Source organism: Bidens hawaiensis, unplaced genomic scaffold (assembly GCF_021521415.1).
Source record: "Bidens hawaiensis isolate Kalapana, Puna unplaced genomic scaffold, B.hawaiensis_p1.1 tig00027171_1, whole genome shotgun sequence".
Classification (NCBI taxonomy): Eukaryota; Viridiplantae; Streptophyta; class Magnoliopsida; order Asterales; family Asteraceae; genus Bidens; species Bidens hawaiensis.
Genome location: NW_027494391.1, coordinates 204,857 through 217,915, shown reverse-complemented (window position 1 = coordinate 217,915; position 13,059 = coordinate 204,857). Strand labels below are relative to the sequence as shown.

Here is a 13,059-nt window from a genome sequence, read left to right as displayed (position 1 = left end):
TTCTATTTATTTATTTATTTTATAAAAAAAACGATTTTCAATCCTCTTAAAGATGGTTCTACGTGACGTGTATGTCGTAACTGGAAGGGTGACACACTTGTTTTTCGAACCCTTGACACCAAGGTTTTTAAAACTAAGGATAAGCAATGCGCATAAATCCCAATCAGACGCGGGACCCGGTTGCTTACCTGGAGGGTTCGAAAGGTGCTGGAACTTATTATGCCAAATCATACCACACAAAACGTCATATGAACCATAACTTTAAGTTGTCGAACGTGGCCATTTTCCTTTGTGAATAGAGAATGGTTGCACTCCTGCTCTTAATTCAATATAATTTTCATGTGATTTTAGTATTATCAATTTTTTTCTCTTATTTTATTCAAATGGTTTAAGTATTCCACTTCTCGAAATCGTCACTCGATAACTCACGTGCGTAATACTCTCTTTTTTCAGCATGTCTTCTCGTTTCCTTCGTCGTCCCGCAAGAAACTCCAGCCGCAAGTTGACGCCCAGATCACTAAGCAACTGGCTGCTGTGCTTCCGGAAATGGTGGCTCAAATACACCAAACCATTGCTTCCAATTCGAGCTCAGCCACTTCGGGTTCAAACTCCAACTCTTGTCGATACAAGACCTTCACCGATACGAATCCTCTTAAGTTTGATGGCTCTGAAGGTGCCACTGCCCTACTGGAATGGTACCAAAGTATGGAGAATACTTTCCTCCATATCGTATGCCCCGAGGAAAAGAAGACACGCTTTGCTTCAAGTGTCTTCAAGAAAAGAGCCTTAACTTGGTGGGTGCAAGAAAAATCCACTCGTGGTGCTGATGTAGCCATGGCCTTTCCATGGGAGGAACTTAAGGGAATCATGACCGAAGAGTTCTGTCCACCCAATGAACTCATGAATCTTGAGGTGGAATTTTGGAATCTTAAGCAAGAGGGTGGTGATAACGCTATTTACACGACTCGCTTCAACGAGCTTAGCATCTTGGTGCCACATCTTGTTACTCATCTTTCTCGTGGGATTATCTAGTATGTTCGGGGTTTGCCAAGGCAAATCAAAGACTCAGTCCAAATCAGTGCCCCAAAAACTCTTCGCGAGGCTGTTGTCCTTGCTACATCCTTGTCTGACAGCCACGTTAAAGCAGGAACCCTCAAAGGCAGCAAGAAGACTGTTGAGAAGACTGAGGCTGAACCTTCCAAAGAGGTCAAGGCCGAAGCCACACCCAAACCAAACTGCAACAACAACAACAACCATTCCAAGAAATGAAAGCAAAACTATGCCTTAACCCAACAAAACCCATCTCAAACTCAATACCAACAAATCCAAACCCAAAACCTTCAATCTCCACCCCCAAAGAAACCCTACAACGGACCACACCCGTTTTGCCAAATCTGCCAACGACACCACCAACTCGGCATCCCTTGCCGAAAATGCACCCATTGTGGCCGTTTTGGACACTTGCTAGGCGCATGTTTCGAATTCATGCGTACCCAACCAACCCTCACCAAACCACCCCGCGCTCCCCACACTTTCAACCAAAACTGTGTTTTAACTCAAGCTCAACCCATTGCTCAAGCCTACCCCACCCCTCGAGCGTGTTTCAATTGTGGAGATCCTAGTCATTTCCGCAACGCGTGTCCCCGAATCGCATATCAAGTACAAATGGCCGCTCCGCTTGTGTACCTTGCTCAATCCTATCAAGTTTAGGCCTTTCAACCAGTTCCGCAACTTATAGCCAACCAAGCTGTTCAACCGGTTCTAGCCAACCAAGCCTCGACTTCTCAAGCTACACCAGCCGTCCCCAATTCTCGCGGGAGGGCAATCGTGATCAATGCAAATCAAGCTCAGCATAACAATGATGTGGTGAACGGTACGTTCTTGGTTAATAACGTGTATGCATCCATTTTATTCGATACCGGTGTCGATATGAGTTTTGTGTCTTTTGATTTTGAGCCTATGATTTCGTCGTCTTGTTCTAAACTCGAAAGGTCCTTTACGGTTGAAGTCGCAAATGGTAAAACTATCTTGATTGACTCGGTTATTCGTGGTTGTACTCTAAATCTCAACGACTATTATTTTTCTATAAACCTCATTCCTATGCAACTCGGAAGTTTTGATATCATAGTATGCATGGATTGGCTAGCTCAACACCGTGCCGAAGTCATGTGCTTTGAGAAGTATATTCGTATCCCACTAGATGACGATCGGATTTTGAGTATTTTCGGTGAAAATCCTTCCAAGGGGCTTAAGCTTATGTCGTGTACTCAAGTCCAAAAATACTTACGTAAAAAGTATGTGGCTTTTCTTGCCAACGTACTGGAAAAGAAACAAGAAAAGAAGACAATAAAAGACATTCCGGTAGTTCATGATTTTCCCGAGGTTTTCCCTGAAGGTGTTTCTGGTTTACCACCTACTCGTGAAGTGGAGTTTCGTATTGATCTTGTGCCTGGTGTGAACCCCGTCACCAAAGCTCCTTATCGTCTCGCACCTTCGGAAATGCAAGAGCTATCGAGTCAACTCCAAGAACTCTCTAGCAAAGGTTTCATCCGCCCAAGTTCGTCGCCTTGGGGCGCACCTGTTCTCTTCGTTAAGAAGGATGGTTCCTTTCGAATGTGTATCAATTATCGTGAACTCAATAAACTCACGATTAAGAACCGTTACCCTTTGCCTTCTTGTTTTTCAAAAATCGATCTTCATTCGGGTTATCACCAATTGCGTGTTCATGAGGATTATATACCCAAAATCACTTTCCAAACTCGTTACGGTCATTACGAATTTATGGTTATGCCTTTCGGCTTGACCAATGCACCTGCGGTGTTTATGGACCTCATGAAGCATATGCAAGCCTTATCTTGACAAGTTCGTGATCGTATTTATCGAAGACATTCTTATTTACTCGAAATCTAAAGTTGAGCATGAAAAACATTTGCATGATATCCTCTTGTTGTTGAAGAAAGAACAACTTTTTGCCATGTTTTCCAAATGTGAGTTTTGGTTAAACGAAGTCCAATTCCTTGGTCATAACGTTAACGAAAAAGGTATTCATGTTGGTCATAACGTTAACGAAGTCCATCACCTACAGAAGTTCGATCATTTCTTGGTCTCGCTGGTTATTACCGTCGTTTCATTTTGAACTTTTCCAGGATCTCTTTACCCCTCACCACCTTAACTCATAAGGGTAAACAATACTAGTGGGGGGCTAAGCATGATGAAGCTTTTCAAACCTTGAAGCGTATGCTTTACGGCGCTCCTATTCTAGCCCTTCCCGAAGGAAACGAGGATTTTGTTGTCTATTGTGATGCCTCGAATCAAGGTCTCGGTTGTGTTCTCATGCAACGAGGCAAGGTCATCTCCTATGCATCACGACAACTTAAGGTTCATGAAAAGAATTATACGACACACGACCTTGAGCTCGGTGCTGTTGTATTGGCGTTGAAAATTTGGAGACACTATTTGTATGGAACGAAATGCGTGGTATTCACCCACCACAAGAGCCTCCAACATATTTTTGACCAAAAAGATTAAAACATGAGGCAACAACGATGGGCCGAACTTCTTAGTGACTATGATTGTGAAATACGTTACCATCCCGGTAAAGCAAACGTGGTAGCTGATGCCCTTAGTTGCAAAACCCATGTCAAAAGCATTCTTCTTCTAAGCGGTGTTATCCAGACCGATCTTCAGCTACGTATCATCGAGGCCCAACACATCTCTGTCACTGAAGGCAATTTGTACAAATAGATGTCGTGGGTGCCGAACTCCAACTTGAAACCAAGCGTGATGATTTGCTCTATTTTCTTGACCGCCTTGGGTCCCAGATCGTGACAATCTTCGCACATTTATAATGGACGAAGCTCACAAGTCATGATATTCTATCCACCTTGGTGCGGATAAAATGTATTTCGACCTTAGAACTACTTTCTGGTGGCCTGACATGAAGAAATATATCGCTATCTATGTCGGAATATGTTTAACATGTGCTAAGGTAAAAGCCGAGCATCAAAAACCTGCTTGTTTGCTCGTGCGACCTTTTATTCCAGTCTGGAAGTGGGAGAACATTATGATGGACTTCGTCACAAAACTTCCAACCACCAAGAGGCAACATGATAGTATTTGGGTAATCGTCGATCGATTAACCAAATCAGCCCATTTCATTCCCATTCGGGAAAAGTTTTCGGTCGAGCAGCTCGCTCAAATCTATGTCAATGAGATTTTTTTCGCCATGGTATACCTTTGAGTAGTATATCTGACCGTGATGTTCATTTCGTGTCTCATTTTTGGAATTTTCTTCAAATCGCTTTGGGAACCCGTATAGATCTTAGCACCACTTATCATCCTCAAACGGATGGTCAGTCTGAAAAAACCATTCAAACCCTTGAGGACATGCTAAGGACTTGTGTGCTTGATTTTAGTGGTAATTGGGATACTCATCTTCCGTTGGTTGAGTTTTCATACAATAATAGATATCATTCGAGCATCAAAATGGCTCCATTCGAAGAGCTCGTGGCCGTAAATGCCATTCTCCTATTTTTTGGAACGAGATCGGTGAGACTTAGCTCACTGGACCCAAAATGGTACAAGATACCACTGAAAAAATAGCTCAAATTCGTACTAATTTGCTTACTGCTAGAAGTCATCAAAAATCGTATGCTGATAAGCGACGACGTCCCTTGGAATTCGAAGTCGGCGACCTTGTCCCTCTTCACCTTGGAAAGGAGTAGTCCGTTTCGGTATGAGGGGTAAACTAGCCCCCCGTTTTGTTGGTCCGTTCAAAATCCTTGAGTGAATCAGAGATGTTGCTTATCGCCTCGAGCTCCCGCAAGATCTTCAAGTCATCCATCCTATGTTCCATGTTTCGAACCCTCGAAAGTGTCTAGCCGAAGAGAACCTGCATATCCCTCTCAACGAGGTACGTATCGATAAGACAATGCACTTTGTTGAGAGACCGGTGGAAATAGTGGATCGAATGGATAAGGAAACCAAGCGTAGCCGAATCTCTTTGGTTAAGGTTCGTTGGGAATCTAAGCGTGGTGCGGAAGTCACTTGGGAACGTGGAGACCAAATGAAGTCTAAGTATCCGCATCTTTTTGCTACGGATGTTAATTCCTAATTTCGGGACGAAATTTTCTAAAAGTTGGGAATGCTGTGACATTCGTCAAATTCGAATTGGTTTTTGTACTTGTTTTATTACCCTTTTTGTAATAGGATCTTTATATTTAATAAAAGCGTTGAATTATTAATTATGATTTTCGGTTTTATCTTTATTGTACTTATGCGTGGCCTGTATCCTACTCGTTTAATGTTTATAATATGTAAATTTTAACAAAAATAGATCACCAAACCAATTTCGAGGGACCATGTTGCAAATAACAAAAAAAAAGTATTTTTTTCCCTCTTCTTTCCCCTCACCCCGTCGCCCCCCCTTTCCATTTTTTTCGATTCAATTAGCCCATAAATCACAGGATTTGATTAGTTAGTTTGAACCTTAACATGCACGACAATCATCTTAATGGAAAGAACGCGTAACTGACAGCTAATCACACCAATTACGAATCATTTTCGTTAATTATGAGCGCGGACTGAAATCGACCTCGTTAGCCTATAAATACGAGTCCAAAACTCAATTAAAATGACCCACACCACCACCTCACTATCGCGAAGCAAAACCCTAAGACAATTGCATCTAAGAAGCCGTTCTGAGTCCCGTTTGAATCCGTATTTTGGCCGTAACCCTAACTCTTCATCCTCGTACAATCCGTAACCAATTAAGGTAATTTTTACATGCTTTTGGATTGGATTTGTGTGCTTATAAAAAGCGCTAAATCAATTTTTATCAACTATAACGAATTAAACGAGTTAATCAAATTAGGGTTATTATGGTTTAGGGATTATCCGAGTTTATGGTTATATATTTTATGTTTTATGATCTAAACGAATTAGTCACTGGCCAAGTTGGCCAGTGCACTTTTTGCTAAAACTAAAGACCCGACAAGGGACGCGGTTTCGAATCCCCCTGTTCCGGTTTTGTTATTTTCTTTTCCTTTTTGTTGTTTTGTTGTTAACCATGTGTTCCAATTTAATTAAAAATGTAATTATATTAAAACCTAATAATGTTTACACTTGTGTAACAACACGAACACCGTTGAAACTCTTAAAAGAAACTCTCGTTAAACGTTTTCGGATATATATATATAATCAATTATAAATTCTTTTATAATAATAATAATAATGGTGACTTTTAAGAATATTTAAACTAATAAAATTTTCTTATACATAAAATTTATGTGAACATTTTAACGATTCCCAAATCTATATAAATCTATTTTTGTTTTATATTCATGTTTAGCTCGTTTTTTTCGCTTTAGATATTTATGTTGTTTACACTTTAATAACTAGGATAAATGACCGGGGACGACTCGCGGAATCATCTAGTTGCGTTAATTGTTATCATCTCCTCGTTACCCGTATTTCCCTATTCCAAGTGAGTTCTTCATAACCCCATTTTATCGCTTTTAATATTTTTGGGGTGTAGCATGTCACAAGTTTTATCTCGTTAGTTATGTGCTTATTTATAAACCGATTCACAATTATCGTACATGTTAATATTATTCTTGCATATTGTTTATGGATATATGTGAACTTGCTTGAAACTTGTTTACTATTCTTATGGTGGAAGTTACGCAAACGCATACACATACACTTGGTGGGAGGGTCCGACGGGACGTACCTACGCCGTCTAACGTCACGACTTCGGTTGTTCGTAAGGTGGTTCTCATTTCCCCTATTACTATGGCCTCGGCTAAAGGAACGGGAGGACGGCATTAATTGGTTTCATTTACTTTACGCTTGAATATTTATTACATTACGAATGTTGAATCGTGCCTTTCATATGTATGTATACTCAAAAACCTATGAAAACTCACCAACTTAATTGTTGACAAATATAATATTTTCAACGTGCTACTGGTTGAATCGATGGCATGCTAAGGATGAAGATCATTAGTATACCTTAGGATATTTGAATAAATAACTTATTTATTGTTTTGATGAAGTGTTTCTTTTTATTTTTAATATTAATAATTGTGTACTTGTTACGTTATAAAATGAAATGATATAATTATTACCGCTTTAATAGTGTTACGACCTATGAGTGATCTGTACGTTACACCTGGGCGTATTCCGCTTAAAGCCGGGGTGTTACATATATATTATATAAGTTCTTAATGTTTTATTCTTCTCTCTTAATCCTGCTCAAAAAAAGAAATAACAGAATGAGCCGAATGGTCAGTTCAGAATAATAGGCTTAAACAATTAATGATTTAATGAAACATAAATTAGATTGAACTTACGGTAAATGATGTTATGCAAAGTAACTCTATTAAATAAATTAATTGTATCATACGGATGTACCCATGAGTGAACATAATATGTCTTGCCGGAGTATCTCGACTTGTGAGCTTCATCTTAGATTCGACTCTAAGATCTCCATGACGTGGAATCCACATACGATTAAATCTGGTATTCACATCATGAGTGTTATCCACTAGCTCGTCTTGTTTCCCGAAGATTCTTTCTTTCTTCATTAATCCTTCATCTATTAGCACCTCTGATTGCTCCTTGATTGTCTCTCCGAAAAGATCCGAGTTAATGGTTAACTTATAAGACTTTACCATTGCAATGACTTCTTCATTCTTATGGCTTAACGACCACATTAGCCTTACCAGGATGGCACTTGATATCACAATCACAAACCTTTATCAACTTTAACCATCTTCTCTACCTCATGTTAACTCTTTCTGCTCGAAAAAGTATTTTAAAGTTTTATGATCCGTATAAATAGTACACTTAGTACCATACATAACTAATGTCTCCAGAGGGCATACACTACTGTTGCTAGCTCTAAGTTATGCATCGGGTAGGTACTCTCATGAACTTTTAACTATTTGGACGCATAAGCTATCACATTTCCTCATTGCATTAGCACGCAACCTAACCCACGATGAGACGCATCAGTACAAACAACCAAATCCTCATCACCATCGGGTAGGGAAAGGATTGGAGCTTGTGTGAGTGTTTTCTTCAATTCCTCAAAAGCTTCATCCTGATACTTAGGTCATACCTGTCAATGGTGTAGCTATCTTGGAGAAGCTTTGATTGAATCTCCTTTAATATCCAGCCAACCCTAAGAAGCTTCGCATATCAGTCGGGTTTTGCGGAGTCTTCCAATTCATTATCGCCTCAATCTTAGCTGGGTCCATAGTAATCCCTTCATGATTGATCACGCAACCTAGAAATTATACCTCATGCAACCAGAATGCGCACTTCAAAAACTTAGCATGCAGTTTCCCTTTCTTCAAAATCTCTATTACTTCTCTTAGATGCTCAACATGATCAGACTCGCTCTTCGAATAAATCAATATATCGTCAATGAAAACGATAACTGATTTGTCTAAAATCGATCTACATACCCTATTCATCATGTCCATGAATGATGCTGGAGCATTCGTTAGACCAAATGACATCACGAGGAACTCGTATTGTCCGTACCGCGTCCGAAACACCGTCTTAGGGATGTCTGCCCCTTCACCTTTAGCAGATGATAGTCTGATCTAAGGTCTATTTGTGAGAACCAACTAGCACCTTGTAATTGATCAAACAAATCATCAATATGTGGCAACGGATATATGTTCTTCACCGTATGCTTATTCAACTCACGATAGTCTATACACATTCTCATACTCACATCATTTTCTTAACAAACAACACCGGTGCACCCCACAGGGAAACACTTGGCCATATGAAGCCCTTATCGAGGAGTTCTTGCAGTTGGAACATCAATTCTTTCATCTCGAATGGTGTTAGACGGTAAGATGCTTTCGCGACGGGCTGTGCTCCTGGTACTAACTTTATCAGAAATTCTACCTCTCGTTCTGGTGGCAATCCCGGAAAGTCCTCTGGGAACACCTTTGGATAGTCACACACTATAGAAACATCTTTCTCTTTCTTAGTCTCGGCCGTAGCCTTGACAACATACGCCAGATAGGCACCGCACCCTCACCTTAACAAAGCTTCGACTTTTTTTTTATCGAAATGACATTAAACCCAAATTATTTATTACCATAGACTGTCACAGTACACCATCCAAATATTTTAACCTTATCATACTATTCTTACACATTATCTGAGCCTCTAAGTCAGGCAACAAGTCCATGCCCAACGCTACATCGAATCCTCCTAAAGTCATCACATATAGGGTAACAGAGAACTCCCGTCCCTCTAGCTCTATCTTACAATCTTTAACCATTCTCATTATCATAACGGAGGTCTCACTAGCGGTTTCTATGGTAAAGGTTTCAGGCACACAACAACATTCCATTTTTGCTAACTTACTAAATGTCGTAGCTACAAAACTTCTATTCGCGCCCAAATCAAATAAAGAGAAACAAAAATACCATTTGCTAAAAAAGTACCTATCACGACATCCAGAATCTCCTTGGGTTGTTCCTGGTCAGCATGTAGGCTCTGGTCTTTGGCCTAGATGGTTCAGCACCTTTTTTTCCGCTTCCTCCAGCTTCAGTACATTCCCTAGCCATGTGGCTCTTCTTGCCACATCGGACACATGCTGGTTACTCATAGCACTCATGAGCACAGTGCCTCACTGTATCATAGTTATAATGAGAATTAGACTTAAGCTTGCACTCTCCACCATGCGTCTTTCCACACTTGTGACAAACATCAGAACTAGTACCCCACTTGCACTCACCACTTTGCATCTTACCACAAGTTTTGCATGACTTCTTCTCCCACACATTTTGTTTCTTCTCTTTGGGGTTTCACATCTGAGTACCGGGTCGCTTAACAGGAGCAACCCCTTTTTTCTCTTCCATTGCCACGTAGTCCACATTTAGGTCGTCATAAACCATCTCTGCGAGTTCGACATTAGAGTCAAAAGTAACGGGTTCTGTAGGAGTCCTCTGATGTAGTACTTGAGCAGCTTGGCTTAAGTATTTACCATGTCAGGCACCAGTCTGGACATGCGGTTGAACTCAGTGATGTACTTGCGGTGTATCATCTTCCCCGCTCCCAGATTCAGAAACTTCATCTCAGCTCTCTCAACTTCAACATCAGCGCAGAATCTCTTCATAACCGTCTCCTTCAGATCCTCCCACTTCATGGTTTAATCTCTAATATGGTTTTTCTCTACTCCACAGTTTCCCACCAGAACATAGCCTCGTCTATGAACGACTGTGTAGCGAATCCCACTACTTGGTTGGGACGACACTCACTAATTCAGATAACCTTTTCCATCGCGGTTATCGATTGAAGATTAGTGATTGCGTCACCCATACTAGTCAGCTTTTGGGGGTCACAAGCTTTGAACGTCCTGTAAATTACATCCCACGCTCTTTCTCTTTCTTACCCACCTTCACATAGTGAACCTCACTCAAATCTTCCTTCTCATTCTCATATTCTTTCTTTGAGTGTCCTCCGGTCTGTTCAGTGGTCCGGACGTGACTTCCAGCAGACCTCTCTGGCTGGAGATTCTTGACTAAAGCAGCCACAACTTAAGCAATGGTGGCCTGAATAGCAAGATCAAGTTGATATCCTTGTTCATGCTCAGTTGCATTCCTTTCATCTCGGGTGTTAGTAACCGGTTCCTCAGAAGGTAACAGGGTAACACGTGGCCTACCACGACTCCCATACGACCTCCTTGGCCAATAGCTTTCTTTGCATCAGCCATTCGTATACTTTAAAAAAACACAAACGTCATAACTCTAGGGAATTATTTAGTACAAAAATAGTAAGGCTAACAGGTTATAACAGTGGACAGCTGTGATTAGCTGATCATTACTTTCCATGTCCTATGCAATTCTCTTTGTGAGTTCACTTGTGCTAGATTCTACTTCTTTTAAACAGTTAGACAATCAAACATTTCATATAACCAGATAACCCTATCTCTAGCACTTAAGCTAACTTTCTTATACATTCCAACATTATACATGAATTAATCATGTACTTTATCATTCTCGAGCATTCTTCAGCGACACATGGTTTTCTTGAACTGACATCTTCTTATATTTATTACTTAAGCCCCATTCTTTATTCGAGTCTAAGCATGTAGGATGGTTATTTCTCTCATACTTATGCTCTGATACCAACTTGTAATGCTCCAGTTCTGGTGTCCTACTTTAGCGCTGGATTTAATCATAAACACAGTTCTAAATATGTGAGTGAAATAAAACTTTTCGCGGAATATAAAACTTCAACCATTCAATACAAATATATAAATCTTGTCTTTAAATATAACATAAAACAACGTATTAAAACATCATGGAAATTCTTCTTTCTATGCCAGCCTCTTCAGTTCATGCCATGTGTCTCTCTCAAGCCAGCTGCTTTAACCTATTTATATGCGTGCATACTAAAAGCCAACTACACTGAGTGAGTTCTAGTTAAATCAGGCAGCATACATTACATTCACATACTTACATATATACGTATATGAAGATACATATTACACACTTAAGCTGTTTACCTGTATTTCATATAGACATACATACATTCATTCTTTCTTTCATACTTTCATTCTTTTAACCTGCGTATTACATACATAACTATCCATATGTTTTAAAGGACATTTCGACTGCAACCCTTTATTTTTCACAAATATTATTAGGGTCTGCAACCCTGTAACCTTCACATATATTATTAGGGTCTACAACTGTTTAACCTTCGCAGATATTCTGCTACCCTTTAATATCCATAGATATTATTAGAGTCTGCAACCCTTTAACCTTCCAGATATTATTAGGGCCTGCAACCCATCATACTTTGCTATAACACCATACGACCATACATTCATACAATTATATAAATACTTACACCTGTCTTTTCTATACCGTTCACATTCATTTAACATACATTGGTAAGTGTATTAACTAACATATAGGAGCATGCACACAATCCCGAAAACATAAAAAAGAAAGGGGATAGAAACTCAACTGAACTCGGTTCCTTTCAGAATTAGTCGTGATACCCTTCCTTAGTTGTGCACGGCTGACTGTGTAACAAGGCACATAAGTTAACTATTACTCTCGTGCTCTTACGTTTATATTCTTGCCTTCGTCCTTCTTTCAAGGTCTTTATCATTTTCTAAACATTACCTTTTATTACTAATTAATTCTTTATTCTTAACTTATACGCCGCGTAAATTCATATTTAGCGTTTATGTACTTATACGCCGCATATCCTTATTTTATCCGAAATTTCACTTACGCCCCGTGTATGTTTCTAGCGTATATGTTTCCGGTGGATAAGTCTTCCAGCGTATAAGTCTACATATGTGACGTATATGCTGTATAACATATGCTCCGTATATGTTACAAACATATACGCCGCATATACATATACGCCAGATGCTTCAGATTTGGTTATTTTTAACGCGTTTTTAGGGTTTTTTCGCGTCTCCGATGCCGTCAGCCGCCATTGGCCGCCACATTTGGTCCGAAATTGTTCATCCTTGACCAAAGTAGCTTCGGATAAACACTTAAGCTTGTTTAATCACCCGATTTGTTCTAGATCTAGATTCAAATGGCTCAAATGACGCACTAGGGTTGGGGTGTCGGGTACTATTGTGTAAGCTGAGATAAACAATAATCTATCTTGGGTTGATCTCGGTTCGAAAGATTAAGCGGTGTAGAGAGCGTTTGACATAAGTGTGTGTTTTTTAGTGTGTAGGCTATGGTGAGGAATGGATGGAGATGAAAGAGTTGTAGGGTTTTAAGGGTATTAATACCCTTAGCCTGCGAACCTTATGCATATTATCATAGTAAGTCCCTGATCTTTCTAACCCAGCCATTCTTAGCTAATCCCGTTTATTTAACCCAAATAATTAATCCTTCTGACTTATAATAATATATTATTATTATTATTAGAATTTCGGGATGTTACAACATTCATACACTCACAACTGATTGGCATCATAACATATTGAAACGCTATAAACCGAATTTATGTTTCGTCTCCGCCGCAGCGCGCAGGCTCTTCGACTAATAT

The 13,059-nt window shown here is 39.8% G+C and overlaps 1 protein-coding gene across 1 annotated transcript; it reads left to right on the top strand.

Annotated features, from left to right (window-relative positions):
- Window positions 1-1,929: 1,929 nt before the first annotated feature.
- Window positions 1,930-3,172, top strand: LOC143574923 (uncharacterized). The gene is made up of 2 exons (XM_077059422.1): window positions 1,930-2,542; window positions 3,147-3,172. The coding sequence occupies exons 1-2, from the start codon at window positions 1,930-1,932 to the stop codon at window positions 3,170-3,172; spliced, it is 639 nt and encodes a 212-aa protein (XP_076915537.1).
- Window positions 3,173-13,059: the final 9,887 nt, after the last annotated feature.

Excerpts from the sequence above, each read along its gene's own strand:
- LOC143574923 (XM_077059422.1), top strand. The coding sequence starts at position 1,930 with ATGAGTTTTGTGTCTTTTGATTTTGAGCCTATGATTTCGTCGTCTTGT. Across the intron at positions 2,543-3,146 it reads CCAAGAACTCTCTAGCAAAG|GATCTCTTTACCCCTCACCA; the intron begins GTTTCATCCGCC and ends GAACTTTTCCAG.